Source organism: Mesoplodon bidens (assembly GCF_964165515.1).
Source record: "Mesoplodon bidens genome assembly, chromosome: 15".
Classification (NCBI taxonomy): Eukaryota; Metazoa; Chordata; class Mammalia; order Artiodactyla; family Ziphiidae; genus Mesoplodon; species Mesoplodon bidens.
In genome coordinates this window covers 29,857,514-29,871,447 of record NC_138171.1, presented here as the reverse complement: position 1 = coordinate 29,871,447, position 13,934 = coordinate 29,857,514, and the positions used below count along the sequence as shown (strand labels likewise).

At 56.7% G+C, this 13,934-nt stretch overlaps 1 protein-coding gene across 1 annotated transcript; it reads left to right on the top strand.

The window, feature by feature from the left end:
- Nucleotides 1–2,518: 2,518 nt before the first annotated feature.
- LZTS3 (leucine zipper tumor suppressor family member 3) lies at nucleotides 2,519–13,079 on the top strand. Its single transcript, XM_081255362.1, is given in 6 exon segments — nucleotides 2,519–2,599; nucleotides 7,603–7,741; nucleotides 7,743–7,784; nucleotides 8,361–8,831; nucleotides 9,169–10,035; nucleotides 10,373–13,079. Coding segments are annotated over 5 exon segments (2,133 nt in total). The 5' UTR covers nucleotides 2,519–2,599; nucleotides 7,603–7,687; the 3' UTR covers nucleotides 11,072–13,079.
- Nucleotides 13,080–13,934: the final 855 nt, after the last annotated feature.

Sequence of the window (13,934 nt, the reverse complement as noted above, 5' to 3'; positions counted from 1 at the left end):
ATTCTCCATGACATAAGAACAGAGAACTATAAAAAGAGATTAAGTTGAGATCAAGACAGAGGTGGGTAGAAAATGGCTAAAATGAAAGGAAAATAAAACAAACAGAATGAAATATTTTATTAGAGAAAACAGAGTACCTTTGACTCTGAAGAAAATTAAATCAGTGATGTTGAAAAAACAAAAACAAAAAACTTGAGATAGTGTCTCCAGGATTCAGAGAAAAGGGACAAAGAGATTTCATTGACAATGGCAATCCAACGTGATAATTTTAGGCGAGAAAAAAATCCAAAACAATCTGTTCATAGAATGGACAAGAAAGAACATAGAGGAAAACTTTTCTCAGTTGAAAAGAAGACCTTTTTTATTTCTGTAAAAGTAACAGAAAAATGCCTATACTGAGAATTATACTGGCAAAATGTTTGACTTTTGAAGGTAAAGAAAAATCCCAACAAGCACCAGGTGAATTGCTTGCCTAAAAGAGACCAGCCCAGGGACTTCCCTGGTGGTCCAGCGGTTAGGGCTCCACGCTCCCAGTGCAGGGGACCGAGGGCTACATCCCTGGTCTAGATCCTGCATGCCACAAGTAAAAAAAGATCTGGCATGCCCCGAAGATCCTGCTTGCTGCAACTAAGACCCGCCACAGCCAAATAAATACATAAATATTAAAAATAATAATAATAAAAGAGAACAGCCCAGCTTTGTTACCTTTTTTTGAGCTATAATTGACAATATAACATTATATTAGTTTCAGGTGTACTTGCTACCATTTTAAGAGCCAAAAGAATGGGATAAGGACGAGAGTCTTGATGGGGATAGTTTGAGATTCAAGAATTCTATAAATAGTCAAGCCACCATGTGTGTAAAGACAGTAGAAAGGCATTCTCACCTAGGGCAAAGACTTAGAAAAAGGTAACATCCCAGAGTTCTCCTTGAAATCACCAGTCAAGTGGGAGGTAAGTCTGAATGAGGAACAGAAAAATTAGTGCATAAAAAACTGGCAGTGACATTGTTACTAATTAAATGAAGAGTTGGCAAAAGCCAAAAACAATGATTGAAAAAGAGGATTTTGTGACTTAAAAAAAAAAGTGTAAACAAAAGCTGGGTCTATCATCCTGGATTAAGTGGAAGATAAAAGTAAGTTTGAGGGCAGCAGGCCAAGAGATGGAAATTTCTCATTACACAAGGAGGAACATAAAAATGAATGATTTGTCATTGACTTTAATGCTTTGTGAAATATAAACAGTATCTTTATTTGATAAAGGCAACAACCAGGAGAATTAAAAACAGGCTTTCTGCATTGCAAATCACTATAGCAGATAAAAGTAAATATGGAAAAATTCAGAAAACAGGAAATAGCCAGAAATAAAAACCATAAGATAGGATGACAGATGACGAAACAAGTCATCTGTTAACAGTAGAGCTACAATGGGTTAAATGCCAGCCGGAGTGGAGACGCTGCAGTTTTTAGGACAGACACTTTGTGCCTCCAGGCTCTTGCTAATTCTGAACCCTAGGCCTGGCTTGCTTGTCTACCCTATTCAAGGCTAAGGCCTCACTTCCAGACAGACTTCTTCCTCCCGGCAGTCCTCCCGGCATTCCTCCCGGGCCACCAGGGGCGGAATGAGCACTCTTCTCACAGACCTGGCAAGCGCGTGCGAAGCTGGTGCGCCAGATCTGAGACGAACCACCTTACTCCCTCTCACTCCGAGGGGCTGGGCATCCTGCCAGGTTCGGCCCACAGGGTGAAGCAGTCAAACCCTGCTCGATTGTAATGTTATGTCTTTTTCCTTGTCACCCGCCTTTTCCCCCACGACGGTGATCCTCCGCGACAATCAAGTTTCAAACCGGTTCCGATTGCTGACGGACACAGTCACGACCCGCGAAGCCTCCCCTATACCCGCGAAGGGTCTTCCAAGAGCGTTGTCGGATACACTCCGGACGGCTCGCCCCGCCCCCACCTTGCAGACTTGCAAGGTCTCCACGGCGTTCGCTGGGAGTCGCGTCCCGAAGAACGGGAGAGCGAGAGGAATAGGGCTCAGGGCTTAGCTTTTAGAGCCCCTTCCCCAAGCCAGAGGGGCTCCTCCCTGTCGCCGAAGATGTGGGGTTCAAGGAGGGCGCGGTCCTACTGGATTTGTTGAAGAGGAGAGACTGGGGGCTGAGCCCAAGGGTCTTGAGGGTTAACAGGGAATGAGCAGGGGGCTCGGGGCAGACTCGCGGCGCCCTGGGGTGGGTGAAAGAGAGGGGTCCCACGCGCGGGCCTGGACGCAGCGACGAAAGGGTTAAAGCATTGGGCCCCGCCCCAGCCCGGGGATTGGCGGGACCGGGGGGCGTGGCTGGAGGGCGTGCCCGCGTTTGCCGCAGCCGCGAGTGGGCGGGGCCCAGGCGGGGAGCGGGAGGGGCGCGGAGCGCAGCCGGGCCCGCGCCTCGCGCCCAGCCGGGCGGGCTTCTGGCTGCGCCAGCTAGCCGGGCCGGCAGCGCCCGCGCCGAAGACCCCGCACCGGACCCTGAGATAGCGAGTAAGTGAGGCAGGCCCACTGCGGCGCCCCTCCCGGCTCCGACCTGTCTGTCGCCTTGCCCGCTGCACCGCGAGGCTCGTTCGGTAGGACCTGGAGCCGGGGAGGGGGCGCGTCCCACTGCTGGGATCCTTGGGGGTGAGGGGAGTGAAGATGAGGCCGATGATGTCATGGATGCTTCGCAGGGCCTGGGGGAAGGTGGCGGCCGGAGGGGGTGCGGCCCGGATTATGTCACCTCTTCCCTCTGCGCCCCGCCCCCCGGGCCACACGCCTTGGTGGGGAGCACCGAGAGGGGAAGGATTTCCCCCACCGCAGAGACCACCCCACCCCCGGGCACCTCCTCGGGATGGCCTGTGGCCGGGGTCTCTGTCGTGGGCAGCGCCCGAACACCCGCCCCCCGCCCCCCCCCCCCGTGCGGGAGGCTCGTATGTGCGCGTGTGTGTGCTCGGAGTGTGTGTGGGGGGGCGCTGTCAGCCCCCTCAGTCCTGAAACATGGGATTTATCAGAGCCAGGATCAGGGGATGGGGCCCTTCCCCCTTTGTCGCCAAGGGAAGATGGATCTTCCTCACACATCCCAACCAAGAAGTTCTGGAGACCTCTGCACCCCCAAAAGCCCTACAGTGCCCCTGATACCTTTTCTCCCTCAGTCCTTCTTCTCGGAAGCCCTTCCTGATTTTCCTGTCCGATTCACTGCCTCTTTGCATTGCTCATAACTAGCATTCCCACACACATTCTCTCTGTATCTCCTCAGTGCCAGGGGCCAGAGATGCAAGACTCTGCCGTCCGTTCCCCCTGGGGGTACTCACAGGCCAGTCTCAGAATGAAATATCCCTGGAGTGGCCTGAGCCAAGTGCTCCAAGACCACCCTCCCCCCCTCTCCCAGGGTAGATCAGGGATGCTGTCCTGGGAGGCAGCATTTGGATTGGTCCTTGAAGGATGCAGGATGGGCACAGAGAGCTGAGAAGAGATTTTGTGTGTAGAGTGGAGAGGGGCTCAGGTCAAGGGAAATAGGATGAGCAACAGGAGAGACCTTGGGGGCCCTGCTTCAAGCTCTGCTCTGGTTCTGAGGGCTGAGATGAATGCCAGGCATTTACCCATAATACATTCACTTCTTAAGATTCCTGTAAGGTAGGTGTGAGAACCCAAGGTGGAATAACCTGCATGCAGTTCCACCCCTAATCAGTTGAGCTGGGATTTACACTTGGAGCTGATACCTCCATAACTCTGTCTGTTGCACTTGGTGCAGGAGAATTTGGGCAGAGCACAGACAAGATCGGCTTTGCCCTTTAGAAAGGGTCCCTTGGCAGCTGCACAGGGGAGGGAGTGCTGAGGAAGAAAGCCCAGTGAGGAGCCCCCCGCAAGGATGCTGGCAGGAGGGGCTGCTGAGATCTTTAGGGGGTGAATGGGCTGAGCTTGGGGCCTCTGAGACCCAAGAGAAGGGTGGGGTGTTCCTAGTTTTGGGAGGGACACAGCTACGGTGGGGTGGGTGGTCACTGTAGGATGGAAGGACCTGGCCATGTAACCCCCAGGTATTGTCTCTTTGGCCCGTTCGTGACCACTAATACTGTGTGTAATGTCCTAGGCGCTGAGAGCTGATAGGACAGAGATAGAGGCAGAATCGGGCAACAGGCTGTCATCCCAGGTTGTTGAGCTGAGGCCATGAGGCTGTCTTTGCTGACCACACTCAGCTACCTGGGCTAGTTCAGGACCCTGACCCACAAATGAAGCTCAAACCCTTCCCCTGGGCTCAGTTTCCACCTATCAGGGAAACATACGCCCCTCCTTATCCTACCAGTCCCTGCTGGGGTTTTGTGGAAAGAAGCTGCAGCAGCCCAAGCTTGGGAGAGAGAAGGGGCAGGGAAAGCTTGTATGGGGTTGACCACAACAGGTTAGAATTATGGCAAGAAGCTCTTTGGGGAGCAAGACTCCAGGGAGAGCTGCAGTGGGTTGGTAGTCAAAGATTCCCCAGGTAAACCACAGGGATAGGAGGCTCAGGAAACAGTTCTGGGACCTCATTTCCATCCATCCAGGACTCTAGGCATCCAGGCCTTCCTGGGGACCACACACAATCCAGGGAAACAGTGGGTCAGAGTGGAATATTATCAGCCCCAACCTATGGTCAGATTCTCCTTTCCTGAATCTCAGAGAAGGTAGTATTGCATGTTTGTACTGCACCTTACAGTTTGCAAAGAACCTTCCTGTCACTCTCATGATCAACATGATGACTTCTGAGGTTTGCTCCTGTCCACACCCAGGCTTCTGGTGGCACCCCCTTGCCTAGATCTCTAATCTCACTATTGATGCCTTCCTTCAGGATATCGCCACACTCAGGTTTCTACCATGTTAAATTCTAAAATTAGAAGAGAGCCCTTGGATCCCAAACCACCTTAAATTACTGCCTTCTCTGGCCTCCTCTTAAAAGAGAGGGGAACACTTCCACCTTTCCCTCCAGACCCCCCCTCCTATTCCTGTAGTCTGGCTCTGCCTTGCACCACTTTTCTGAAATCATTCTCTCATAGACACGTGATGTTTCCACCTGCCAAATTGAGGACACCCTCGCCAATCCCAATTTTACCTGGTTCCTTAAAAAAAATTTTTTTAATATAAATTTATTTATTTTTGGCTGCGTGGGGTCTTCGTTGCTGGGCACGGGCTTTCTCTAGTTGCAGTGAGCGGGGGCTACTCTTCGTTGCAGTGCGTGGGCTTCTCATTGCGGTGGCTTCTCTTGTTGCAGAGACGGGCTCTGGGCGTGTGGGCTTCAGTAGTTGTGGCTCACGGGTTCTAGAGCGCAGGCTCAGTAGTTGTGTTGCACCAGCTTAGTTGCTCCGCGGCATGTGGGATCCTCCCGGACTAGGGATCGAACCCGTGTCCCCTGCATTGGCAGGCGGATTCTTAACCACTGCGCCACCAGGGAAGCCCTGGCCCCTTTTTTAACACCAGGAGCTGCCCCCACATTCTTGCAGCCCACTCCATCTTGGTCTTCAGGGCCTGCCTTCTCCTGGCCTTCTTCCCACTCCCACACCACCTCCCAGTCTTCTGGGGCTCTGCCACTCGAGCTCCATGCTGGGCGCCACCCACACCACCCTTGAATGCTCATGATTCCAGTCTCTCTTTCCATCCGGTAAGTGACAGATATCTTTCTCTGGTCTTCCTCAAATCACCCATTTTCCCCAAACATTCTCCTCCTGTCAAGTTAAGGGTGTCACACCCATCCTGGTGCCCCAGTCCAGATTCCTCTCTTGCCCCCACCCCCTGAACACCATCTGTATGAAATTCTGTCCGTTCTTCCTCCCTGCCCAGATCTTCCCACTGGTTCTAAGCCTCAGGCCTCACACCCTCCATCCTCTTAGTCCCCATCTGCTCCCTACACTGCATCCAGAGATGGCAAGAGAAGGGGGTCATGCTTAGGATGGGAGGGGGATATCTGGGCTGGAGTATACTGGGAGTGGAGACAGCATGGCCAAGGTGAGTCAAGAGGCACGTAGGGCTTCCCTGGTGGCGCAGTGGTTAAGAATCCACCTGCCAATGCAGGGGACACGGGTTTGAGCCCTAGTCCGGGAAGATCTCGCATGCCGTGGAGCAACTAAGCCCGTGCACCACAGCTACTGAGCCTGCGCTCTAGAGCCCGCGAGCCACAACTACTGGGCCCACGTGCCTAGAGCCCGTGCTCTGCAACAGTAGAAGCCACCGCAATGAGAAGCCCACGCATCGCAACGAAGAGTAGCCCCCATTCACTGCAACTAGAGAAAGCCTGCGCGCAGCAACGAAGACCAAATGCAGCCAAAAATATATTAAAAAAATAAATAAAGGGAGGCACCTAGGGCACCAGATGAAAGGAGGCACTCACTCTCAGGGTCCTGCACTTGCTGATCCTGCACTTAAATTGCGCCCTAGGTGCCTCTCTTGCCTCACGCTAAGTCTCAGCCTTGTGGGACATGTGGAACAGATTAGCTTAAGGGAGGAATGTAGTAAAGTCCTGTTCTCCACACCTGGGGGGTCGGGGGGAGATGCTGATAGAATGGAATTTTACCAGGTCAGTGTGGACTGGTTTGTGGTAAGTCTTCCAACCACCTAGGGCTGTAATTCCAGGTGTGATGCCAGAAGACTGAAGGGCAAGAGTTTTGTTAAGGCTCCCCTGGTCTGGGGCCTGATAGCACAAACACAGCATTAAAAATGGGCATATGGGTAGAAGACAGTTTGAAGAGCACTCAAGGGGCGAGGGCTGCTACCTGTACCCCTTCACCTTGGCAGAGAAGGAAGGCTCCCTGCCTGGTTTCTGGTGGGAACAGGGGTTAAAGGCTTGAAGGGCGCCCGCTGCCATTTCTGGCACACGTATTTGAGCGTCTACACTCACAGCAGGCACTGCCTGCTCCCACTGCCTGGCTGGATATGAGGATCTCTGGGGCAGGTCTTCCCAGGTGCGGACTTGAGACAAAGGAACCAGGAAGCGGGGCCTTTCTGAGCGCAGGTAACCCGAGGCCCTGCTCCCCCTGCTCCTGTGGGCCGGCCCTGGGGGAGGAGGGACGCACGTCCACTGAAGGGCTCAGAGAAATTCACGGTGAACTGAGCAGGGTCAAGGTCCACAAGGAGCGGGGGAGGGGAGTAATCCAGGAAGCCTTCCCGAAGGCAGTGAATTCTTGGAGGGGTTCTGCAGGCGCGGAATCCTCCTGGGCGCCGCTGGGCACGGAGGCCCCGCCCCTGCCCCCGCCCACCTGTAGGAACAGAAGGCCAGGAGGGAGGCATGGCAGGCGCCCGCGCTGGCGGCGCTGCGTCCTCTGCCCCGGCCTCAGCCAGCCCGGGGGCCTCTGCTGAGGTACTGACCATGGGTAGGGGGCCCTCTCGTGCCAGGCCCCCATGCGGCGGAGTTGGGAGGACCTCCGGGAGGGCCCCCTGCTAGGCGCTGCAGCTGGGGTCCCCGGCCGTCCGCGAGGGGCGGGGCATGCCCGTGGTGACCCAGATGCGCGCCGCCGCAGCAGCTCCCGCCCACCCGACCCCCAATACCCTTGTCCCCTCCCCGCGCCCGCCTCCCTGGGGTTCCTGGCATGCGGCAGCTCTACGAGGTAGGTCCTCCATTCCTCCCATTTCGCAGAGGAGAAAACTGCAGTCCGGGATGGCTCAGTCGGCCCGTCCAAAGTCGCGCAGCTGGTCCTGGCCGAGCTGCGAGAGTGAGGCACATGGCCCCTGCAGACCGGGCCTCGGAGGGTCCAAGGCTTGAGGACCCGTCGGCCCCCCACCCCCTTGGAGAGGCAAGGAGGGGATCCTGCGCTGGTAGTGAGCCTCCACTTCTGCCCTTGACTGCAACACCCTAGGTTAGGGGGCCGGGAAGGACTCCCATCCACAGTTTTTGGATAAGGGTGGGTTTCTCTCCCTCCCTTAAGTTCTGAGGTTCCCTACTGAATTCAGGTACCGCTGTCCCCTTCCAACCCCATCTCCCCAGCCCATGAGATTGGGATATAGGGGTCCAGACCCAGAGTAAAGTACACCTGAGTTCTGGGGGTTGCAGTGAAGAGTTGAGGGGGTCACTGAGTCTGGGAGGCTCATGAAGGAGGTGGGTTTGAGGTTGGAGCTAAGAATGGGATACTGAGCAGAGCAAAGCTAGGAGGGTAGGTGCATGGTCCCTGGGGGTTGGGCTTTGTCAGGTGTGCAACGGGCAGCCCCTATGACGAAGCTATCATTATTTACCCAGCCCCATTCCTTTACCTTGGGTGTTTGGGAACTCTTGTACCCACTATAAGGAAGGGGACACTGAGGGGCAGGGTGCAGGTGGTGCGTGCCGGGTCGGGCTTGCATGGGGTGGTGGGAGTGGAGGTGGAGCTGACCTATCTGCTTTCCCACCTGTGCCCACAGTGCCCCCCTGGCTTAGTCATGGCGAAGCTGGAGACACTGCCTGTGCGCGCTGATCCAGGGCGGGATCCCCTCCTGGCCTTTGCCCCTCGGCCCTCTGAGCTCGGACCCCCAGACCCTCGTCTGGCCATGGGCAGTGTGGGCAGTGGGGTGGCCCACACTCAGGAGTTCGCCATGAAGAGTGTGGGCACCCGCACGGGGGGTGGGGGCAGCCAAGGCAGTTTCCCCGGCCCCCGTGGCAGTGGGGCCAGCAGGGAGAGGCCAGGCCGCTACCCTTCGGAGGACAAGGCTCTCGCCAATTCACTCTACCTCAATGGCGAGCTACGGGGCAATGACCACACAGATGTCTGCGGCAATGTGGTGGGCAGCAGTGGTGGCAGCAGCAGCAGCGGCGGCAGTGACAAGGCCCCACCACAGTATCGTGAGCCCAGCCACCCGCCCAAGCTCCTGGCCACCTCTGGCAAGCTAGACCAGGTCAGTCCCCAGGGCCTTTTCCTGGGGCCGGAGGCAGCCCAGAGAGGAGGGTGAAGTGGGCCTTCTTGGACGTTTTTGGGTTGTAGGGGCTGAGATAGAAGCTGGGCTGGGGAGCCTTGGGGGCCAACTCCAGCTGGTGGGTCTAGGGCAGAGACCTGGCTGTGAGGGGGGCAGGTGGTGGATATAAGGTGGGACTCCAGCCTGGAGGGACTCCCAGGATGGAGATCCAACGGGGGTGGAAGGTGGGGCTGAACAAGTCTAGATCAGAGGGAAGAGACTGGGGGCAAGGCTAAGGTCCCATCCTGATGTCCACTCCCCCTTCCTTGCTTTTATGCAGTGCTCAGAGCCGCTAGTTCGGCCTTCGGCCTTCAAGCCTGTTGTACCCAAAAACTTCCACTCCATGCAGAACTTGTGCCCCCCCCAGACCAACGGGACGCCTGAGGGACGACAGGGCCCTGGTGGCCTCAAGGGTGGACTGGACAAGTCTCGGACCATGACCCCAGCGGGTGGGGGAGGGGGCGGCCTCTCAGACTCAGGCCGGAACTCACTCACAAGCCTGCCCACCTACAGCTCCAGCTATAGCCAGCACCTGGCGCCCCTCAGTGCCTCCACCAGCCACATCAACCGCATTGGCACTGCCAGCTATGGTAGTGGCAGTGGTGGCAGCAGCAGCGGTGGTGGGTCAGGCTACCAGGACCTGGCGACCTCTGACAGCGTGCGGGCCTCCAGCAAGAGTGGGTCCTCCTCATCCATGGGGCGGCCAGGCCACCTGGGATCAGGGGACGGTGGAGGTGGAGGCCTGCCATTTGCGGCCTGCTCACCACCCTCGCCCAGTGCTCTGATCCAGGAGCTAGAGGAACGGCTGTGGGAGAAGGAGCAGGAGGTGGCAGCTCTGCGGCGTAGCCTGGAGCAGAGCGAGGCGGCAGTGGCCCAGGTGCTGGAGGAGCGTCAGAAGGCCTGGGACCGTGAGCTGGCCGAGCTGCGGCAGGGCTGCAGTGGGAAGCTGCAGCAGGTGGCCCGGCGCGCCCAGCGCGCCCAGCAAGGCCTACAGCTGCAGGTGCTGCGGCTGCAGCAGGACAAGAAGCAGCTGCAGGAGGAGGCAGCCCGACTGATGAGGCAACGGGAAGAGCTTGAGGACAAGGTTGCCGCCTGCCAGAAGGAACAGGCCGACTTCCTGCCCCGGATGGAGGAAACTAAGTGGGAGGTGCAGACTGGGGGGTTGGGCATCACCCTGTGTCCCCTTCCTTCTGTCTCTCGGGAGAAACCCAGAGTAGCAGCCCACAGCTATCACAAGGGGAGTGAAGGTTGTGCAGGGATCAATTAGGAGTGTCTGTGAGGACCAGAGCTGTTCCAGGCTGTGTGAGATTAGCCATGTCTGTCCCAAGTCTGAGGAGGGAAGCCTGCATGTCATTTCTGCCATGATGAGGAGCTGACCCTGAGCCCTGGGGCAGCTTGATGCCCTGGGGCTGGGTATGGGGGCTGGGGTGGGGGTGAGCAGAGCTCTGCCTTCACCCTGACTTTTCTCACCTGTCCCTGCCCAGGTATGCCAGAAGGCTGGGGAGATTTCCCTACTGAAGCAGCAGCTGAAGGACTCGCAGGCGGACGTGTCCCAGAAGCTGAGTGAGATCGTTGGGCTGCGCTCGCAGCTGCGGGAGGGCCGGGCCTCGCTGCGGGAGAAGGAGGAGCAGCTGCTCAGCCTGCGGGACTCCTTCAGCAGCAAACAGGCCAGCCTGGAGCTGGGTGAGGGCGAGCTGCCCTCTGCCTGCCTCAAGCCAGCGCTGACCCCAGTGGACCCGGCCGAGCCGCAGGACGTGCTGGCCACCTGCGAGAGCGACGAGGCCAAGATGCGCCGTCAGGCTGGGGTGGCTGCTGCCGCCTCCCTGGTTTCCTTGGATGGGGAGGTGGATGCTGGGGGGGAGAGTGGGACTCGGGCCCTGCGGCGGGAGGTGGGGCGCCTGCAGGCTGAGCTGGCAGCTGAGCGGCGAGCCCGGGAGCGCCAGGGCGCCAGCTTCGCAGAGGAGCGCCGAGTGTGGTTGGAGGAGAAGGAGAAGGTCATCGAGTACCAGAAGCAGCTGCAGCTGAGTTATGTGGAGATGTACCAGCGCAACCAGCAGCTGGAGCGGCGGCTGCGAGAGCGGGGGGCTGCGGGAGGTGCCAGCACGCCTACACCCCAACATGGGGAGGAGAAGAAAGCCTGGACCCCCTCCCGCCTCGAGCGCATCGAGTCCACAGAAATCTGATCCCCTACCTGGGCATGTGGCCTTTTGACAAATACCCAGTCAAAGGCCAGAGTCCCCAGTATCCCCTCCCTGCCATCTGTTTTCCCCATGTCCCCTCTATCCCCAGACCAAAGAGGTTCTCAAAGCAGCTGTGACCAGGCCCCTCCCCTCCCCTCCCCTCACTGGGTGCCTCCCAGCACTACCACTGCCCCTCTGGGCAGCCCACTCGACCCTCCTCCCAAGGAGGAAATAGGGGAAGGGCAGGGTGAGTGGGGATGAGGAGCCCAGGCAGCAGGGGAACTCCTGCTCCTTTTCTTGGCACTCCCTTGTTGGAGAGGTGGCAGGCCTTGCAGTGCCATGAGGTGCCCAGCTCCTTGGTGGGTCTGCGCTGCTACTGTCGGCCACCCTGTGTCCAGAGATGCTCTCTGTACCCATCTCCTAGGCCATGTAACCTGAGGGGGCTTGCGTGAGTTCTGCCAAAGCTGACACCTTGGACTCCTGGCCTCTCTCCTTCCAGTACTTTTCTCCCTCCCTGGGCAGACTGGCAGGACAAGTGGGGGCAGGTGGCCTACCTGCGGTTGAGAGGGCTACCTGCCCAGCCCCTCCCTGCCAAGGTCTCTTGGACTCAGGCCTCAGAGCCTGGCCTGGTCCTGAGTGTGTGTCCATATGTGTGTGTTGGAGGAGAGAAGGGCTGGGGCTGGAGGCTCTGTGCCCAGGGAAGATCTGCCATCCTATGCTTGAGAAGGGTCACCTGGAGGCTTCTTAGCTTTACCCTCACCCTTCTGACCCGGATCCCACAGCACAACAGCCCCATCTGCTTGGCTGACCCCACACCCAGGGCCACTGTCCAGCTCTAACTACAGCTATTAAGTGCCACCTGCCTCTCAGGCACTCCCCTCACCTAGTTTCTGAGGCCACATGAGTGTCTGTGATGTCTTCTTGTGTTTTCCCCGACTTGATTCCCTCAGCCACCTCTGCTTTCGTGCTCAGCCTACTGCTTTCATGCTCAGAACATCATTGTCCTAGGCCATCTCTTCCCCCAAACCTCACCTTTTCTTCCAGTAGAAAACTGCTTGATCTTTGGTGCACTGCCCACTTCCAAGTTCCACTGGGCCCAAGCTTGAGCCTGAGGCCCTTGTTTTGGGGGGTGGGGGTGGCTATGATTGCTCTTGAAGAGCAAGACTGAACTGAGGGGATCACTGACCCCTGGGTCCCAGAGGCCTGAAGTAGCCCAGTGTTTGCCCAGGGTAGGCCTGGCATGGCCATCAGTGGGGACTGGGGCAGCCAATGTCACTTGCTCCTCTGGGGGCCCTCTCAGAGTCCATCTCCCCAAAATAAGAAGGGAAAGGCAAATTTCTTAACACACCAGCAATAAAAATCAGAGGAGGCTTGGCCCTCAGCCCTTGTATTTCTCTTTTCACTCTCTCCTTCCCACCCACAGACTGGGTTTGTGGGGCAGGGTGGAGGGAGCTGGCAACTACTGTGAGCAATCCCCCGACCCCTGACCAGCCTCCTCCCATGACTGGTGACTGTTTAACGAGCTGTGCATCCCCCACAAAAACAGGAGTGCCCCTGTGGCCTCTCCTTCTGCACAGCCCTTTCCAGTGCCCCTCACCAGATCTCTGAGCTGGGTGGGGGGCCGTCCTGGCAATCACTGCCCATTCCACTCACCCTTCACTGCACCTGCCCCAGAAACTGGGCCTGGGCCAGAGGGGCAGGGGGAAGAGGAGGCATTAGTAGGAAAAAAAAAAATAGAAAATAATATGAACAGACTAAGCTTTGGGATTTCCAACTACAAAAGAAATTATATATAAATATATATAAATATATATCTCTACCACATGTGATGGAAAGACTTCATTTTCTTTTCCCAGAGAAATAAAATGGAGAAAGCCTCTTGAGCGGCACTCTTTTGGCATGCTTGTGTCTTTGCAGGTGAGGGGGGTATGGAGGGCAAAGCTGGAGTAAACATTTCCCAGAGGAGGCATGAGACGAGGTGCTCACTGGGCCGTGCCAGGAGGTTGGCCCAAAGCCCAATCTCCTCCCTGTTGCCCAGGAGGAGGAGTGTTTCCACGTTTCTGCCCAAAGGGGCTTTCTCTTCAGCTCAGACTGTTGCCAAAAGGGTTTCAAGCTAGTTCCAGCTCAGAATCTGGATAACAGACTGCTGGTCAGAAGGCAGGTGATGCAGGACAACTAGATGCAGCCTGCAGCGTCCTGAGCCACCTTACAGTGATTAGCCAAAGTCTGAGGGCAGAACACATGAAGGCTGAGAACTGGTTTGTAATTAGTGGTGAGGCCCCAAAGGCAGAAGCGACCCAAGCGTGCTTCAAGTAGCGAGCTGTCCTTTATAATTCCTTTGGTCATCCTCACAAAGACCCTCAATCAAGAATGCACTCTGGGCTTCCCTGGTGGCGCAGTGGTTGAGAGTCCGCCTGCCGCTGCAGGGAACATGGGTTCGTGCCCCAGTCCGGGAGGATCCCACATGCCGCTTAGCCTGCGCGTCCGGAGCCTGTGCTCCGCAACGGGAGAGGCCAGAGCAGTGAGAGGCCCGCGTACCACAAAAAAAAAAAAAAAAAAAGAATGCACTCTGCTACAAGTAACACAACCTGATACACAGGACCTCAAAGAGTGTTTCATTTTTCCTCACCTGACAAAAAGTCTGGACATAAGCATCCTCTAAGTGTCATAGGTGTTGGTTCATCAAGGACCTAGCCTTTTCACCCTCCTCCTCTCCCATCTTGTGCATGTTGTTCCCTCCATGCCACAAGGCGGCAGCCACAGCTGCGTGAAGTGACTGAGGCAGCAGCGCTCTATCGTGAACGTAAAAGCTTTCCAAGAAGCTTCACAGCACCGTTCCCTTTAAATTTTGTGGGCTGGAACTGAG